At 39.9% G+C, this 18,275-nt stretch overlaps 1 protein-coding gene across 4 annotated transcripts in view; it reads right to left on the bottom strand.

Annotated features, from left to right (window-relative positions):
• Positions 1 to 18,275, bottom strand: part of PAX5 (paired box 5) — a 304,245-nt gene that overhangs the window by 6,945 nt on the left and 279,025 nt on the right. For all 4 annotated transcript variants that reach the window (XM_020791379.3, XM_020791381.3, XM_020791380.3 and 1 more), the window contains one exon: positions 10,572 to 10,658. In XM_020791379.3, coding sequence (XP_020647038.2) covers positions 10,572 to 10,658 — 87 coding nt within the window. The remainder of the gene's footprint in view (positions 1 to 10,571; positions 10,659 to 18,275) is intronic.

The raw sequence follows: 18,275 nt of genomic DNA, 5'->3' as shown, positions 1-18,275 counted from the left end.
GTAAGCCAGATAACATAAGAAGAGGTATGGAGGAACATGATATGAGTCAAAGAAAGGTGTAGAGAGTTGCCACCCACACAATGGACATCACTGCATATCATCATCATCATTAGCATCATCATCATCATGTGCCATCAAATCAATTCTGACTTATGGCAACCCTTTTCAGGGATTTCCAGGTAGAGAATACACAGAAGGGTTTACAATTCCCTTCTTTTGAGGGCACCCTGGAACCATGCTCCTTTGCCAAGGCCACACAAGTTGGCTCTATTCTCAGGAGGCATAAGTGGGGAATCGAACTTCCAACTTTTGGCTCTGCAGTCAGATACCTAGACCAGCTATCCAGCCACCTCACTGCATAGTTCTTCAAAAACACACTAAGCAGAACGATCTGGTAGGCAGATGCACACCAGCAAAAGGAGGCATAGAATTTAGCAGTTACAAGGCAGTAAAGAAAACAGCCCCTATCTGGGGAGACACAAAAAGTGACAGAGTCTTCTTGGGAAAAAAAACCCCTCCACTCCCACCAAGAAAAACAACAGCACACACATAGTACAAAGCAGGAATGAGAGGAATATAACCTGGATGTTGAGGACATTTCCAGTAAGAGCAGTACACAATCAGACCCTTAAGGTGTAGCAAATGCTGCATCTGGAAGATCATCAACAGATTTTCTTAAGGCTTGCTCCTCAATTTCAGATTTTTTTTTAAACAACCAGGAAATCCTTAACCAAGTATGTTATGGAAGGCACTAGATTGGCAGAGCTAAATCCTTTGTTTAGTTTCACTGGTTTGCACATATCAACCTACATATTTACAAGTGATTCACAATTCGGGTCATGTCAGAACCAAAGCTAATGATCATCAAGAATATCTGGGTGAATAAACAAGGTGTATCAAAACTAGCATATAGAACTGCCAGAGGGACATGTTCCTACAGACAGGCAAACAAGATTAAGCAGTTCAAGGATTGACACAGCCTTTCAGGATGCAGGCAGGTAGGCATCCAAGATATAATCAGACAGGTTTCAAGAAATGGCAGACAAGTTTCAAGATCCAGGCACAGATTCATATGATTGAGGCAACAGGATAAAACAGAATCAACCTAGAGGGCAAGAACAGCGGAATATAGCAGGAATGCAGTGAAGAAATACATCATCCCAACCCTGTCTAAATTATCTGAAAATCTTGCTGAAGAGTCATTATGAAGACCTAGACTGTATTAATGAGCTATTTGTAGGGCCATCAAAGAGTTACCATGGCAGAATGTTACAGTAAATAGAATAAAGACTACTGCTATATTTTAATGTGAGCTTTCGTGGACAAATCCACTTCCTCAGACAGGAAGTGGACTTGTCCACAAAAGCTCACATTAAAATATAACAGTCCTTAAGGTGCCACAATGTTTGTGTCTTTAATTTTTATTTTGTTTTTGCCTGATATTCTAGCACAAACTAACATGGCTACCTCTTCTAAAGTGAACAGATCCTTTCTTATCAGCCATATATACAATCTTTCCTTTCAAGAAAATTGTAGCTGAGAAATTTTGATTAGAGCTTTTCTCCCTTATAGTCTAGCATTCCACACAGAATGAGCTTTGGCTGTGAGAAACTATCCTATTTTTTCCATTCATTTTAAAATTGTATAACTCTGGAGGAGTACACCCCATGCTTTTTCTGAATATTAAACTGTCTTCCAGAAGAAGACGTGCATGCAGTACATGAGCTAGATTAGGCACAGTTTATTTAATTCTTCCAGTTCAAATAAATGGTGTTATAGACTGTTAAAACAATTCTCATGTATTCCAAAATTTGGGGAAAACTCTTTCAAAAGGCTGTTTCTAAATAAAAATATTATCTTCTCCATACAAAAAAAAAAAAAAAATAAAGCAATAAAATTGCTAACCAGCAAAATCTTCCGTGTCATAGAATACACCACTGACAGCTTTAAAGGAAGAGAAACAGGGAGAAATCAATACTGTAGTGACAGACATCATGGAGAAGTCGCAAAGTTCAAGACATGTGTAAGGGACCAATATTTCAAACAGATGAGCACTTGGAAACAGACGAGAGGTACCATTGCACGGCACTGATGAAAAAGACTTTATATAGAATACTTAAGGAAAGGCAATTGAGGCATATTTCAAAACAGGAAAGACCTTTCATCAGATGCCTTGCTTGCCATAGTAGGGGCAAGAGTAAATAAGTAGCATGTTTTCAACCATTTCTTGCAGGTTTTGGTTTTAAACTGTCCTATGCTCATTGGGAACATTCTCAGGATTTTCTGGATAAAATGAATTCTCAGAAAAGAATACAGCAATAAAATAACACTTTCTCTAGAGAAAGATAGCTATGCTAATCTACTGGAACCATGTGTCCCTTTGGCAGAAACTTCTTATTTTGCCTGGACCTCCTATATTTCAATTTATTCCTCTTCTCTGGAACCCGCCTCAGGGCTCCTAAATAAAGTAAGGGAGGTCTAGTAAAGTATAGTATGGTGAGTTTTCAATTGTCTTTTGTGCCTGGAATGCAGTAGCTCTCCTGACCAAACGAACTCACATAGTCATTTTCAGTGCTTCAGCATAACATAAACCAATGGTGTCCAACCTTGGCCCTCCAGATGTTCTTGGACTTCAACTCCCAGAAATCCTGGCCAGCAGAAGTGGTGGTGAAGGCTTCTGGGAGCTGTAGTCTAAGAACATCTGGAGGCCCAAGGTTGGACACCACTACAATGCCAGGCTAGTTGACTCCCAAAGATGTGGTTTCTGCTACAATTCAGACTACATATTGTGATGCTTTATTTTATGGAATGCATTGCATTGTAATAAATGCTCTAGTGGCATTTTACATCTGCATGAATATTTGTCATTCCTCATGAACATATATGCACATTCATCTTTGTCATACATGTATCTTCCAACACAGAATGTCAGACATTCCCAGAAAAAATCCGTAACAGCTGCTATGCCAACGTACTATTTGAAAAAAAATGACCTGGTTGCAGATTACTAAGGCATTGTGAGTTGGATCAGCAGTTTAACAGATGCAATTTACTGAGCACAGCAGTTGCATAACTAAGTGAGTGAGTGTCGAGTGAAACTGCCATCTGCATGGAAGAACTGCACCTATTTATCTTCCATACACAGAATTCTGTTTACCTTCCTAGTGAGCACAAAGCCCAGTGTTTTATGAGTTTGGACAGCACAGCAAACCTATTACATATGGTTTTCGCCAATGTTCCATTGGACTACTTGTCCCTAATCTCCACCAAGAGACTCTTCATACCCAGATTCAACTCATAATGGATGGAATCCAGCAGCATAATTTGCAGTGCATATGGCTGATTATATCGATTATATCCAGTCACTGGAGACTGCCAGATAGAAGGAGCCTCGTGGCGCAGTGGTTAAAACGCTGTACTGCAGCTAAAACTGTGCTCACGACCTGGGGTTCAAATCCCAGGTAGCCGGCTCAAGGTTGACTCAACCTTCCATCCTTCCGAGGTCGGTAAAATGAGTACCCAGCTTGCTGGGGGGAGGCAATGTGTAGCCTGTATAATTAAATTGTAAAACGCCCGGAGAGTGCTTGTAGCGCTATGGGGCGGTATATAAGTCTAAAAAAAAAAAGTTTCTAATTTCCAAAAATCACTGCTAGTAAAAAAAAATCATGGGCAGCAATTTTTGGAAATGAAAGATTCCCCTCCTTCCGTCCTGTGACCCTTGCAATAGCTTCCCCACAATGAATGGGAGTGAAAGGAAGCCTCAGGACCTTCGGGGCAAACTGGAAATTTTGGAAAAACTGCTGTGGCAAATGATGTTATTAGCTTTACATGCCGTAAGTTACACTGCTGGATTTGGGGCAATGTTTTTCCATGAGACAATTCAAATATTCATTGGAGGGTTTATTAGCTGATAAGAGCTCAAATGCACTTGGGTAAACTAAACCTCGGATCTGTATAGCTATTTGTTGTTGTTGTTGTTGTTGTTGTTGTTTGCTTGGATGTGAATGATTGTCCACCTGCCTCAAATACATCTATATGGATCCCATGTTGCCATCCAAGTTGCTGGATCATGACCAAAAAAAGAAAGAAAAAAATTCAGCACCATTTATAAAAAGTAAATTGATCAAACATCTAGCTATCTTGGCAGTGTTGAAAACTTGGTTGAAAAACTACAAACTCTCTTCAGAAAACTATTATTCTTTCTTATTCTCCAAACTTGACCTTTTATTCAGTTTTTGACAATGTGATGCTTTTAACATAATCTGACCATTAAAGTATAGTTTTCCCTGTACTCCTTGACATTATTATATATATATCAGTAGACTGGGTTGGATTTTTTCCCCAGTTCACACTTCTGCAGTGAAATCAAAGACTTGTATTTAAAGTGAAAAATGAAACCATCGCATTTCAAAACATTTAGTCTTTCCTCCTGTCATTACCTTCTCCTCTAGAATAAACTTGTCCGTTCTTCTGTCATTTTTTTCCTTTCTAATTCATATTGTCATCAATTTATTTCTTGACACAGTCATTTCTGCCTCATACTTGTTCTCTAATCCTTTTATAGAAACCCACAGAAGTGCTGATTCTAATCCTAATTGACTGGTTCCAAACCCTTTCACCTCATATGAAGCTATGCCAATATTGTCAATCTTAAGACCCTTGTCCTCTGTAACAACAGCTATATATATACTCAGGTGTATCCAAAAGGGAGTCCTGTCAGGCTCACTTACATTTCACAATGTGCACAAATCGCATCAGTTCAGAAGAGGGAACAGGGCATCAAGCAAGATCTGCCATGATCAACATCAAGTTGAAAGTAATGAGTGAAATGGTAAAGAAGTTACTACAACAAAACAGCATGAAATTGAATCATTTTTCTTCATTAGACTGTGTTGCTATTATCCATTTTTAGCATGTTTGTATTAAATAGACTTTAAACATGCAAGCTCGCTAGGCTTCAGTGACTGAAACCTCTTGGGGTGTGTCTGTGTGTATGTGTATGTAAAGAGCAAGCAGGAGAGAGAGAGAGAGAGAGAGAGAGAGAGAGCATACAGCAAGGGCAGTTATTATTATTTCAGTGCTTAAACTCCAGACACAGTTTTATTAAAGATTTTTAAACTCATGGCCTGTATCCAAGGCTCCTCCATTACAAAAGCTGGGCATTTGAAACCTGCAGGACTATAAAGTGGAGGTTCATGAAGATCTAATGTTATTTGTTGTTTCTATGACATCAAGCATGCCCGGAGATATACAACGTACAAGTAAAATCAAGTCCTTCATGGAAAGGACGTAATGCTCTAAATCACACAAAGGGGTCTGCAAATGGAGGAAGCAAAACATGAGGAGAAACAGGAATTAAAATAAACAAATGGTTTCAATTCTAAGGCATGGAATTTAAGGCAAAATTTCATTTTTCTTCATTTAAAACATCAATCCTGGTTGCTTTAAGCAGTGTTAGTAATAAGCATTTCAATGAAAGCATCTCCTTATTGGATTGTAAAATGTATGCATCTTTGAAGTTATGACACATGGCAGGTGCCAGTCAGGTCATTTAAGGAGCCACAGGAAGGCGCTCATATACCACAGTGATGTGTTATGGCCCCGAATATTACGAAGAAAACTATTATGCTGAGATTACTGACATTGGTAACATGCTTTATGTTATCTTTTCATGTTCTTATAATTGATGTGCTTATCAGATGAAATTCCATATAGTAATGTTAAGCAAATGCACAGCAAATATCTGATCAGATCATTTTAGTTAGACACATGGTTCCATTACTAGAGCTCTATAGAATGACATTCAATGCAGCATGAGGAGTGAACAATGCTATGGAATCTATTATGCTACTTAAAAGAGCTGCTGAAACACATAAAAGTGTATTAAAGGATCTCTTTGCTTATACAATAAATATTTCCTGGGAAGAAGTGAAGAGAGGAGAGAGAGAACATGTACATAATGGCAGAGATGAACTGTTTTACCAACTAGTGAAAAGAACTATGACATTCCAAAAGGACCACACTATAATATATAAAAAAAATCTGGAACTAGGAATACATTTTCCTCAAAAGATTTTGGTGGTGCTGTTAGGGAACTCTTTCAATGAAACTGAAACACAGTTAATGTAAAGCACTTATGAAATCCTCAGTTTGTAAAAAGAACAAGACATTTGGCTTGATTCTTAATTATGACTTGTTCATTTTATAACCTTTTATTATGCAAAAAAATAGATACTAATAGAAGTGAAAATGACCCACACAAACAGCTGGTTGCTGGAAAGCATGATCCTCCCTTATATGCCACCATTACTCCAATGCCACCACTGCAAATATGAGTCACTTCTGTTCTGTGTTCCCAGCTTTCTGTCTTAAATTCACATTAATTTTCTTTGTCTCCAACTCTGGGCAACCTAATCTGGATAGTATTTTTAAAAAATAATCAATTGCATGCAGCATGAGCTAGGCGGGGGGAAATGTCATGCAACAGCCCTAGCTGATTTCCCAACTCCACATCACCCTCTTTCAAACTTGCTTCACAGGGAGGATACAAATGGTTGGGTGTGGGTTTGTATGAAGCATGTATTTGAAGTCTGCAGTCTTACACATACTTTCGTGAGGAAGGCCCACTGAACACAGTGGACTTTATTTCTGAGTACACATGTACAGGTTTGCCATTTTAGTCTTATGAAATAACACTCAATTCACTTCCAATACCCGCTGTATCCTTCACAATTTGTCCTTCCTTTTCTAGCATGGACATTCCTTATTGTAATTATTAATGCACCATTTTTCTCAGCGTGTTTCTTTATCTATTCTAGTTTTTGTATCTGTCTTTTGGTGTTTTATTTACTAAAGATATCCTTAGCAAATAAGGCTGGTGGACTTATAGCCGCAAGCCTTAATCAGGAAAATGTGTCAGCTGAATGATGGAGAAATCCTTCCAGCTGATGGTCACTCTCACTGTTTGTTGCATGCAGAATACATGTTGTGAATATACTGCGTGATAATGATCAATCTGGAGGGCAATTTAGGCTTTCAGAATATGTCTTGCCTTTGGACACAACGATTTATGCCCTATCTGATCTGGTTTATGCCCCAAATTCAAATTCAAATAGTAAACAGTTGCTGGCTTTATTGACTTGAAATAGAAAGCAAAAGCACTACAACATTTTTGTTTTTTCATTGATGTAAGAAAAATATGGAGACATTATAGAACCTAAGGGCATGATTTAACTGCCAGATTTCAGAGAGCTAGCTTTAGGCATTGCACAATAAGTGCCTTTTAAGTTTGATTTTGGGGGGGGGGGGAATTAAGGCATATACACTCAGCTGAGTGTTCATTCTTGCCATTTATGCTACTTTTGCTCTCTCGCTACCCACTCATATTGGCAGCACTTCCCTACAGACCTTAAAAATACCCAAGAACTACTTCAAGAAAGAACAGGCTTAAAAATGAAAAATGTTACTACATAAAACACACAAAGAGCTACTCAAAATAATAATATTTCACCTAAATAAATTAGAGAAAGGAAGGATCGGGCAAAAGCCTACTGGAGCCACATTAACAAGACAAAAGGCAGGGAGATGACTGAGATCAAGATCAAGCTATGATCAACACAACTACCACCTTTCTCAAAAGTCTTTTGTTCTGAGTGCTGCTCAGCCTGCTAAACCTAGCAAAATGAGGATGAAGAGCTGTCTGAGATAACTGAACACAGTGACCTCATACAACCCCTCCTGCAAGCAGTGTTATTGGAGAGTGGAGATGATATCCTTGCCTCAGACTGCATGCAAGAACCCATCAGTGAACAAAGCCAGCTCCGTTCTCAACTGTACCACCTTGGTAAAGAAACATTTTCTGGGGTTTTTTTCTGCCCCACAACTCCAATCCTTTTCCTTTCAAGTACTGCCATTGTCATTCCACTTTGATCCAGACCTCATACAAATCAACCTGATTCAGTTCAGAATGTATGCATTAGACAAAGCTTTAGTTCTGAATGTCTGCTAACGCTGCCAGAAAGTAACTTTCTGGCAAAGGAAAAAACACACTTTTCACCTTCATACATTCGTGTGGGCAGAAACATGACCAGTCCCTTAGTCATTGGTGAAGAACTAACTGCTTACAGGCCCTTGGGTCGTATCTCTGGCAATGGCGCTACTCCTGGGCTCCATTCTGGGATTCAGTACCAGCATAAACTGGGACGGTTTCAATATTGAGCCTGGTACTGATAGGGAATACTACTTTGTGGTCAAACCTTTAAAAAATTAAGTCAAAAATGATGTCTACATATCAAATGGGAATCAAGTTGAAGTGCAAGAAAGGAGAGAATATGAAGCCCTACCTACCTTACAGGCACCTTGCAAACATCTGAATGTGATGTTAGGCGCCTGAGAGAAAGGCCTAAATCGGGCAGTACAGTACTGAGGCTTAGCTGGGTCAAACGCCACCTGTCCTGTTCCTGCCCCAGTGCCAGATGAGGGCCTTCTTTCCACTCTTCGGTGGAACCTGGGAACTCTGGAGGCCTTGGGACCATTTCTGGAGATCTTGGTGGTTTAGACATCTGGTTACGGAGCCTCAGGTTGGGAGTCTGATTCCCGACTGTGCCTTCTTGACAGTGGCTGAATTCGATGATCCATAGGATCCCTTCCAGCTCTGCAGCTCTAAAACTACTTCTAAGATAGTTCACTTTCAGTGAGACAGATAGGTGGACCAGGACACAGACAGGTAACATCTACAGTTATAGTTACCTATTCAGTCTTCAAGAGGGTGTAGTCTCAAGCAAAGCCACTGTTATCGACATATTCTGTTCTCTCTAAACCCATTCGCCCTTGAAGTATTTCAGAGGACTAATGTAGCCCATGCCCTCTCAACCAAAGTGCCCCTCTCCCCACAAACATCATAGGGATGTGGGGAATTTTGTGGAGAAAGTTCAACAGTTTCTTTCCACTAGGCTTATGCTGTCAGCTATCAAGGGGGAAATGGTCAAGGAATGAACCACCAAGCAATGTGCATGCATTCCGTATGAGTTGCCTTTCATACCTTTTCTAAACCAGTTTGATACTGCATTCCAGTCTGTGTGGGGCTATAAATTTAATATACCGTATTTTTCCGTGTATAAGACTATACTTTTGTCTAAAATATTTAGAATAAAAATTGAGGGTCGTCTTATACACGGAAATAAGCTGAGGAGAGAACAAAAACAAGTGGTAGGGAAAGCAGGGATCAAAGTGATCCTGCAGGGCTTTGAACCCTTTCCCCCTACACTTGCTAAGTCCCACTTAGATATCTTACTTTTGGGTTAGAAAAGTGGGGGGCATCTTATACATGGAAAAATACGGTACGCATTTGAAAGTGGCAGTGTATCTAGTGTCAGCTGACAGCTGAAAGAAAACAGCAATAGAAAACAGTTTCTGATTTTGGCCATGAGCAATACCCCCCCTCCACACAACTACAGTATAGTAAATGGCAATTCTGTACTGTAAAAAACAGTGTGACATAGAAGCAATAGTCCATCAATTACTCCCAAAGGATTTGTTTAAGGGCAAGAAATGTGATGGGTAGAGCTTAGGTGGCTCAATTACTTAGGGACTCAATTACTTAAAACAAAGAATCTGAATTTTAAAAAATGACAAAAATTCAAAATTATTTCTCTGCTAGAGGTCGCACATAACAACCTTGCCATCCATAAATCTGGAAGTCTCTAAGGCACAATATCTCTCTGCTAGAGAGATGACAATTAATTGGTATTTTACTTACTTCATCCATACAGATTATGCAGGAGAATTCTAATCACCATGTGCTACACATATGTAAGGTCAGGGTGGGCCAGACTTTGACAGTGGCATAAAATGGATGTTGCTTATCCTCCTTATTAAAGGGAGGGAGGGGTGCGCTATTCAGGGATTTGTTATAACAGAGACCAAGGGCCTGCAAAGAGCTTTTCCAGGACCAATAGGATTATGGCACATCACAAAAAATGTATGTTGTTACAACAAAGGTGTACATACTCTGGATCCTAGATTTGTAACAAAAAGCAAAATGAAACAGATCAAAGGAGATTTGGGAGAAAGATCAAATCAGATCTGGAGAAAAGACTAATCTGCGAGAAATGAAGAAACCATTTTCATTGACTACCATGGCATCATGAATATTGAAGAAGATATGGTAAGAATATATTCATAGTTCAGTAGGCAGAAATATGTCTTTATTCCAAGCAAAAACTTCTCCCATACTTTACCCTCCCAAATGTGTGTTGTTCTGCAAGTAAAAAAAAATTGAAACAAGACAACATACAGCATATGGTAGTAAAAACCTGGCTTCGCAAAGCTTCTTTTTTGAATTTTAGAAAAGTCATACTTTGTGCATAATAAGAGGTTTTCTATGCAAAGTACAAATTTTTGCAGACAAACCTCTGTGAATTTTTTGCAAAGAAGTTTCAAAATGAGGGAAAACCATTAAACCCCCCATAATGTGTCCCAGTGAGGAGGAAAAAAATGATTTTGATTTTTGTTTCCCCCCACCCATGAAATAATGAAATTAGCAAAAATTTACTTCCCTAGGGGGGACTTACCTAGCAATCCAGGATTAGGAAATCTCCAGGAATCATTGTATGTTGAATACTGCGGGTGGCTGTATGGACTGCCAGAAAATTCACTCCCTGGATTAAACATAAAGAGAAATACAAGAAAATTCAACATTACATCATCGAGACCAAAGTAAAAACCTGACTGCTGAAAACAAGCTGCCATCTAGTCAGCGGCCTGAAAACAGTCAATGAAATGTGAAGGCCTTCTTGCTTATGATCCTGCCTATGACGCGCTCTGACCCTAGGGTTTAGGCCTGTGTTTTCAGATCCAAATTGTAGATAATATTTCCATTTGTTACTTTCATTAAAGTAACAACGCATAAACTGGGCTGAAATTAACTTTGATTTTTTGTGTATAAATAGTGGATGTGATTTTGACATCAGATAACAATTTTATAATCAAATTCTTGACAGCTACACACCTGCCATTGTAAAATACTGTATGCATTCCCAAGTATTTTATTTATTTAACTTATATGCTGTGCCAAAAGATTACTCTGCTCCGCAGATGTTCCACACACTTGCCCCAATCCAACAAAGCAGATGTGCACATGGGAGCAGTTTATAATGTGCACAACAGCAAAGGCTATAGGTACATATATGAACACCATTCCCATTGCCATGGGAATGGCCATAAAGGTTCTCTGAATGGCTGGCTATATCCTTTGATACACAGTCCATCTAGGGTCCCCACCTCAGTGTCCATTTTGCAGTGTATAATCAGTATCAGCAGCAGCAGCATCTTAGAACTGCAGAGCTGGAAGGGACCCTGTTGATGACCAGTCCAGCCCCTGTCATGGATATACAGTGGGGAATAGAACTCCCAACCTCTGGGTCTATAGCCAGATCCTTAAACCACTAAGCTATGCAGTTATGATACATACTCCACAGCCAATTCATCTTCCTTCCTAATATGGATATCATCCTCTTACTGTCTGTAATTCTGTTGCTAATCATAGTAAATTACAACTAGATTAGACCTATCAAATCAGTAGAACTTGCAGAAGAATTCAGCCCCCAAATTCCCACTATACAATGGGCCTACTCTAATTGCAACTTCATACACTATGCTACAGGACTTCTGGCACTGCCTGTTATATATGTGCATCTATATCTCTTAGAAAAGAGAGAGCAGTTTGGATAAATACAGATATAAATGTAGATACCCTTACTTTTATTTACTTGTTTAAAATATTTGCCATATTTTTCCGTGTATAAGATGAGACTTTTTACTTAAATAATTGGACCAAAAATTGAGGGTCGTCTTATACAGGGCAGGCAGCCGCTTTCCATGCCTTTTGCGAAGCTACAGAGTAAAGCAGCCATGAAAGGGCAGCACACTCGCACCCCTTTGATCCTGAAGCAGCCATGAAAGGGCATCAGGATCAAAGGGGTGCGTGTGCGCCGCCCTTTTATTGATTGATTGATTGATTGATTGATTGATTGATTGATTGATTGATTGGGTTTTTACCCCGCCCCTCTAGACAATGTCTACTCGGGTGGCTTACAATTAAAACACATTAATATATACATATAAAATCATAAAAATTTTCAGTATTTACAATTACAATTACAATTTAAGCAGTGGATTTCCTACCAAGATGTTACCAAGATGGCATAGCATGAAGGAAAAGAAAAAAGAAGCTAGGAATAGAAATCACTTAATTGACCGGAGAGAAGGCTTGTTTAAATAGCCAAGTTTTTAGCTGGCTTTTGAAAACACCCAGCGAAGGTGCCAGCCAAATTTCGGTTGGAAGGGTGTTCCATAGCCAAGGGGCCACCACCGAGAAGGCCCGGTTCCTTGTTTTTTCCTTCCGGGCCTCCCTCGGCGTCAGGCCCCTCAGCCGTCCCTGATGGCTATGACGGGTGATTCGGGTAGATCTAGATGGGAGATGGCAATCTGCCAAACATTGAGGTTCCAAACCGTTTAGGGCTTTATAAGTAATCATAAGCATTTTAAAGTCAACGCAGAAATGAATGGGCAACCAGTGCAAAGCAGCCAGAGTGGCATTAGCCATTTTCTAAGCTCTGCAGGGCTTAGAAAGTGGGAAAGGCAGCCGGGAAATGGTGCAGGGATCAAAGGGGCACGCATGCACTGCCCTCAAATTTTCTAATTTGGGTGTTAGAAAAGGGGGGGTCGTCTTATACTGTGGGTCATCTTGTACGGTATCTGCTGCCAACATGTTACAGTATTAAAAGAAACAAAGTTAAATGCTAAAATAAATTATTACAATATTTTAAAAAAAGAATTGAATAAATATATTAAAAATTATAGATACGAGCAGTATTAAAAGCACAAGCTAAACAGAATGCAACAGTCCCTTTAAAATCCTCTTGGTTAACCAGTCATTTAAGTGGACGCCTGCCTGAAAAGAAAGGTCTTCATGTGCTTGTGGAAGGACAGCAAAGATGGGGCCAGCCTAGCCTCCTATGGGAGGGAGTTCCAGAGTCTAGGAGCAGCAAAAGAGAAGGCCCTCTCTCCTGTCCCCATCAAACATTTCTGTGAGGGGAGTGGGATTGAGAAAAAAATATCTCTTCTGATGATCTTAATATCTGGGTAGGCTCATAAAGGCAGATGTGGTCTTTTAGAGAGCTTAGACCCAGCCTATTTAGTGCTTTCTAGATTAAAACCAACACTTTGAATTCAGCCTGGAAATAGATGGGCAGCCAGTGGAGTTGCAGTAATGGGAGTTATCTGTTCCATGTAACCAGGTAAAGGTCAAGGTTCCCCTTGACAATTTTTGTCCAGTCGTGGTCGACTCTAGGGGGTGGTGCTCATCCCCGTTTCCAAGCCATAGAGCCAGTGTTTTTGTCCAAAGACAATCTTCCGTGGTCACATGGCCAGTGCGACTTAGACACGGAACGCTGTTACCTTCCCACCGAAGTGGTACCTATTGATCTACTTGCATTTGCATGCTTTCGAACCGCTACGTTGGCGGGAGCTGGGACAAGTGACGGGTGCTCACTCTGTTGCGTGGATTCGATGTTATGACTGCTTGGTCTTCTGACCCTGCAGCACAGGCTTCTGCGGTTTAGCCCGCAGCGCCACCACATCCCTATGTAACCAGAACAGTTAGCAATTTGGCTAAACCATTTTAGACATGCTGGAACTGAGTAGTCATGTGCTATCATGTGTGTCCCACCAAGCTTTAACTCCTGGTGTAGTCTCATAACTCATCATAGTGGATGTTATGTACATGCTCTAAATTCCTTTAATCTCATCCTTTCTTAAAGCCATATAGCTTTATTACTATTCAGTATGACGACGGTATAAGAAAAGAAACCAAAGCAGGCCCTATATGGATTTACAATGCTCTGACTGTAAACGTTTTCCTACAGTAAGGACATGACACATAAAACATAAACACAGTGAATCTTGACAAATACAGCATACTAGACCTCTGCCAATTGAGAAGTGTAGAAACTAACAGTAAGGTGATCAGTTTTAGAGGTGCCTTCAAGGCATCCTTTAAAAATGTGGTAAGATGTACTGTTAACACACAGTCCTGCTTGGAGAAGGAAGGGTGAGGACCCAACATGACACTAAGAAACAAAGCAGTTACTGGAATGGACTTATATTTCACCATGTGTAACTGCATTGATGGAAAAAGATTTCCTTATTTCTTCCTCCCCAGAGAAGGCCCTCCAGACCCCTGAAAAATGCTTCACCATAGTTTGGGGGACTGTGCTGAAAGTTAGTTTGGGGGATTATGCTGAAAGTGCAGTGAGCTTTGGAACTGAGGAGTCCCCAAACAGGGTCAGGTTGCCTTCTAAAATTGAAGCCTTTTCATCCATGGAAGGTAGATCCTGGACCCAATGCAAAATGATAACTAACACTAATGCAGTTACAGAATCTGATTTTATTGAACATGCACTTTTAATTCTGACAGAGTCAAGGAATTTACCATATTCTATGCTCAAATCAGATTGATATATTGCACTATTTCTTCTTCAAGGTAGATATATCTATCTGAAGATGACTCAATTTTGGTCACCCACTGCTGAAAAGAATTTGAACAGGTATTGGCAAAGGCAGCATACTTCCCTCACGTGTCTATATGTTTCTTGCTTGGACACATCCCCACACATCTCTTCCTAAAGTGGAAAATTTGACATGCAGTGTCCTGTTCATATCGGGAAACTTCCAGATAAGCAGTATCCGGAGTCTGCATGGAGCTCTGCAGTCCCATGAAAGGACGTTTTATGACTATCAAGAAAATGTGAGCATTATTTCTTACACTTATGTAGGCAACTTAAACGAACAAACCAGAACTGAACATAGACCAGGTTCATTTTAGTCATTCTAACTAGAAACCATTTTTTGGGAGAAACATGGAGACTGGGTACTGATAAAATCAACCTGAGCTTGTTAGCAGCCATATGTCCCAAATAAAAGGACCCTCACACTGTCATCTAAATCCAGTTATAGCTCTCCATTACCGTAAGCCCAAAGGGACTACACTTACACTTGACCTATCATTCTGATGGTAAGAACCAGAGTGGGTCTAAACTAGCTGGCATTTGCAATTAAATTTGGGCCTTTTGTTGTCTCTGTTACAAACAAACAGCATCGTATGGAAAATGGGACTTTTGAATCAGCTCTTTCATTTGAACAAGAAGGCAAGAACTAGACAAAACATTTAAATAAATTTGCAGTAGGCTTAGGGTTGCCGGATACATGGGTACCAAAAGGAGGACATAGAAAGATTAAAAAAAAGAGAACAGAGGAGGACGCATCATAACCCCCCGCTTTCCTCCACCCTCAGCCGCAAACACACAACTCTCCCCACTGTTTTTCAAAGCAAAACAAAACCCTTCGGCAGCACTGGCTGTACAAAGGCAGGAGCACTTGCTCCTAAAAAGGAGGACATCTCCTCCTTTTGCTGGACATCAGGCAACTCTAAGTAGGCTCACGTGTGTCAGTGGGCACCTGAACAGCACCAAAGGTAAACTTCAAGTGAAGGCTTAAGAATAGTTTTGTTAGCAGACCTCTCCATCTGAGTCTCTTTCCTTTCAGAAATGCAAGAGTGGGTGATGCCTTTTATTGGACCACTTAAAACAAATTGCAAGCTTTTATGGATGAAATCCACTTCTTCAGGCTAAGCACACTTCCTTCAGGGACAGTGCAGAAAAAATGAGAAGACAAAAGTCCAAAGACTGATGTTACGAATCTGTAAGAGACAATCCAAATAATCTGCTTCTAGAAAACACAGAAGTCATGTTGTTGAGTCATGACTCACAGGATTCAAGCTCCAGGAAACTTTTAAGTAGTAGAGAGTAAGACATAATTTTCCAGCATCACTAGCACCATCAGGTTTTTGCATTTCCCCTGAGCTTAGTTGCAATCTATGCAGCAGCTGAGAGAGAAAAGGATTTTCCCAGAAAAAGTATATAGCAATCTGTACCTGTAAATTTGAGTGCTTGAGAATGATTTGGTCTTGATTGGTTAACTAAGAACCATTAACTTTACAAAATATCTGCTTCTAATTTGTTTTAAAAGCCTGGTTCAGCTGCTTGCAATTTTGGACTCCCCTTATGGGTTCGCAGTAGTTGTAGAGAATATCATGATGAGTTCCTACACTTCAAAAACTGGCCACTACATTACTGAATGAAATGACACTACATGTGTCTTTTGTGAGTGTGTTATTAGAGTGGGGGGAACCTCTAGTTCAGAGCTGGAAAACTGCAGCCCTTCAGAGGTTGAGCAGTCCCAGGCAAACCGAACTGCAGTGAGGAATGACTGGACCTGTAGTCCAGCAACACTGGCCATATTACATATGTGCAGCCTGCTCACTATAAGAATTTCCAGCTTAAGAATTGGAAATATTTCTCTCTCTCATATATTGAAACTGTAGAGGAACTTTAGAACATATCTTGAGTACAATCTGTTAGGGCTGCCAGAGGCATGCAACATTGCTTCTGGAAGCAGCTGGGCCCAGTCTCAAGGATCACGACACATAGAACTTGCCAGTTTAGCTCTCATGTACTATGATTTTAAAAAACCCAAGCCCAAAACACTCTATCTGTGGTGTTTCAGACTATTTTCCAATGAATTGAACAGTACAAAAATGCCCACTATCCAAAGGAATGCTTGTGCATGCAGAATCTAGTCTTTCCTAAGAAAGCACCCTAAGGAAACACAAGGTGGAGTAAAAGTAAAATTAAACTAGGCACAACTAACATAATAACTTATACACTTTCTGTATTATGGAGTATTTCCTGATCATAATGAATTTTCATAAAAGAAAAAAATCACTTCCCTTGAATGAGACCAAGCTCTGACAACTGTCGGGATCTGCAGATCCCGACAGACAACCATAAGTAAAGAAGAGAAATCTGTCTTGCATTGAGTTGGACCATTGGTCTACACTGTCTAGGCCAGTTTAATCAGTTCTGTCTAGCAACAGCTCTCCAGGGTCTCACGCAGAATGCTTTCCTGGTCCTACTGTAGGACCCCCTGATATTCCCTAGTGTTGTCCTCATCCAAATACTAACCACGCCTGACTTTGCTAACTTCTTAAATAAGATGGTATCAGCTTCTGCTTCCCCATCAAAAAATGGCATGGACTCTCTTTTTTTGTCCCAATACATTACATTGGTTGGGGCAAAAACTTACCCCAATATCTCCCTCAAACCTATGCATTTGGGGATTATGTTTTGTTAACACCTGCTTTATTCCACCACTCCTACATCTGAGACAGCAGACTTATCCACAAAAGCTCACATTAAAACATAACAGTTCGTCTTTAAGGTGCCAGAACATTTTTGTCTTCGTTATTATTATTTTTTATTATGTTTTTGCCTGATATGTTCCTAAACGTGTAGGTCCTAAAGTCATAGAACACCTGTACTGGAGGACTTTGTTTAGCTTTTTGGATTCTTCAATATAATATGATTTTTATGGTTTAACTTGTTTTGCTTTAACACATGAACAACAGTAACATCTAAAGTTATTAACTGAGAAACACAACATGTACAAAAAGAGGAAGGTAATGTGCTTTATCCAGCAGCAGTCGTAACGGAGCAAAGTGGTACAAGATAAGTTGTCTCACCAATAGCATGGGTCGCTTTTTGCCTGGTACATAGCTATTCAAACATTTCCTTCTGTCTATTGCAGTGTTTCCCAAACTGGGAGTCATGACCCTCAAAGGGGTTGCAAAGTGTTTTCTGGTAGATAGAGGGCTACCTTATATGTGTTGTATCCCTTGTTAAATAATTTCTTCCTTGACCTTTCAGAGTGGGATATTAAAGTTAGTGTGTATGTTTATGCATGAGAAACAGGACCTTTGGGAGGAAAAAAAAACCTCTGCTTTCTGAGAAGGGATGATTTATAACATTAAAAATGCCTTTTTACATAAATGCGGTGAGCACAGGTTACTTGACTATTATAAAAGGGGGTCTCAACTCAAAAATTTGGGAACCAATGATCTCATGCAACCTTTTATGAACAATATCCTACAAAGGCAATGACTGTTATTTTAAAATGTTAGCTTTATATCTAATAATGTAGGAAACATACCTACAAAACCCACACAACACAAGGAGGACTGGGTTGAGCACACAGAGTGAGTCAACAGTGACATGTTAGCCAATACGCTAACTCTTGACTGAGCTTTCGGAAGAAGAAAGAAGAGGGTGGGGCATAAAATTATTCTGGCTTCCTAGCAAATCTCACTCAGGACACTCAAA

The sequence above is a fragment of the Pogona vitticeps genome, chromosome 2 (genome assembly GCF_051106095.1).
Source record: "Pogona vitticeps strain Pit_001003342236 chromosome 2, PviZW2.1, whole genome shotgun sequence".
Classification (NCBI taxonomy): Eukaryota; Metazoa; Chordata; class Lepidosauria; order Squamata; family Agamidae; genus Pogona; species Pogona vitticeps.
Note: the sequence above shows the minus strand (reverse complement) of the source record. Positions and strands in the feature narration are given on the sequence as shown.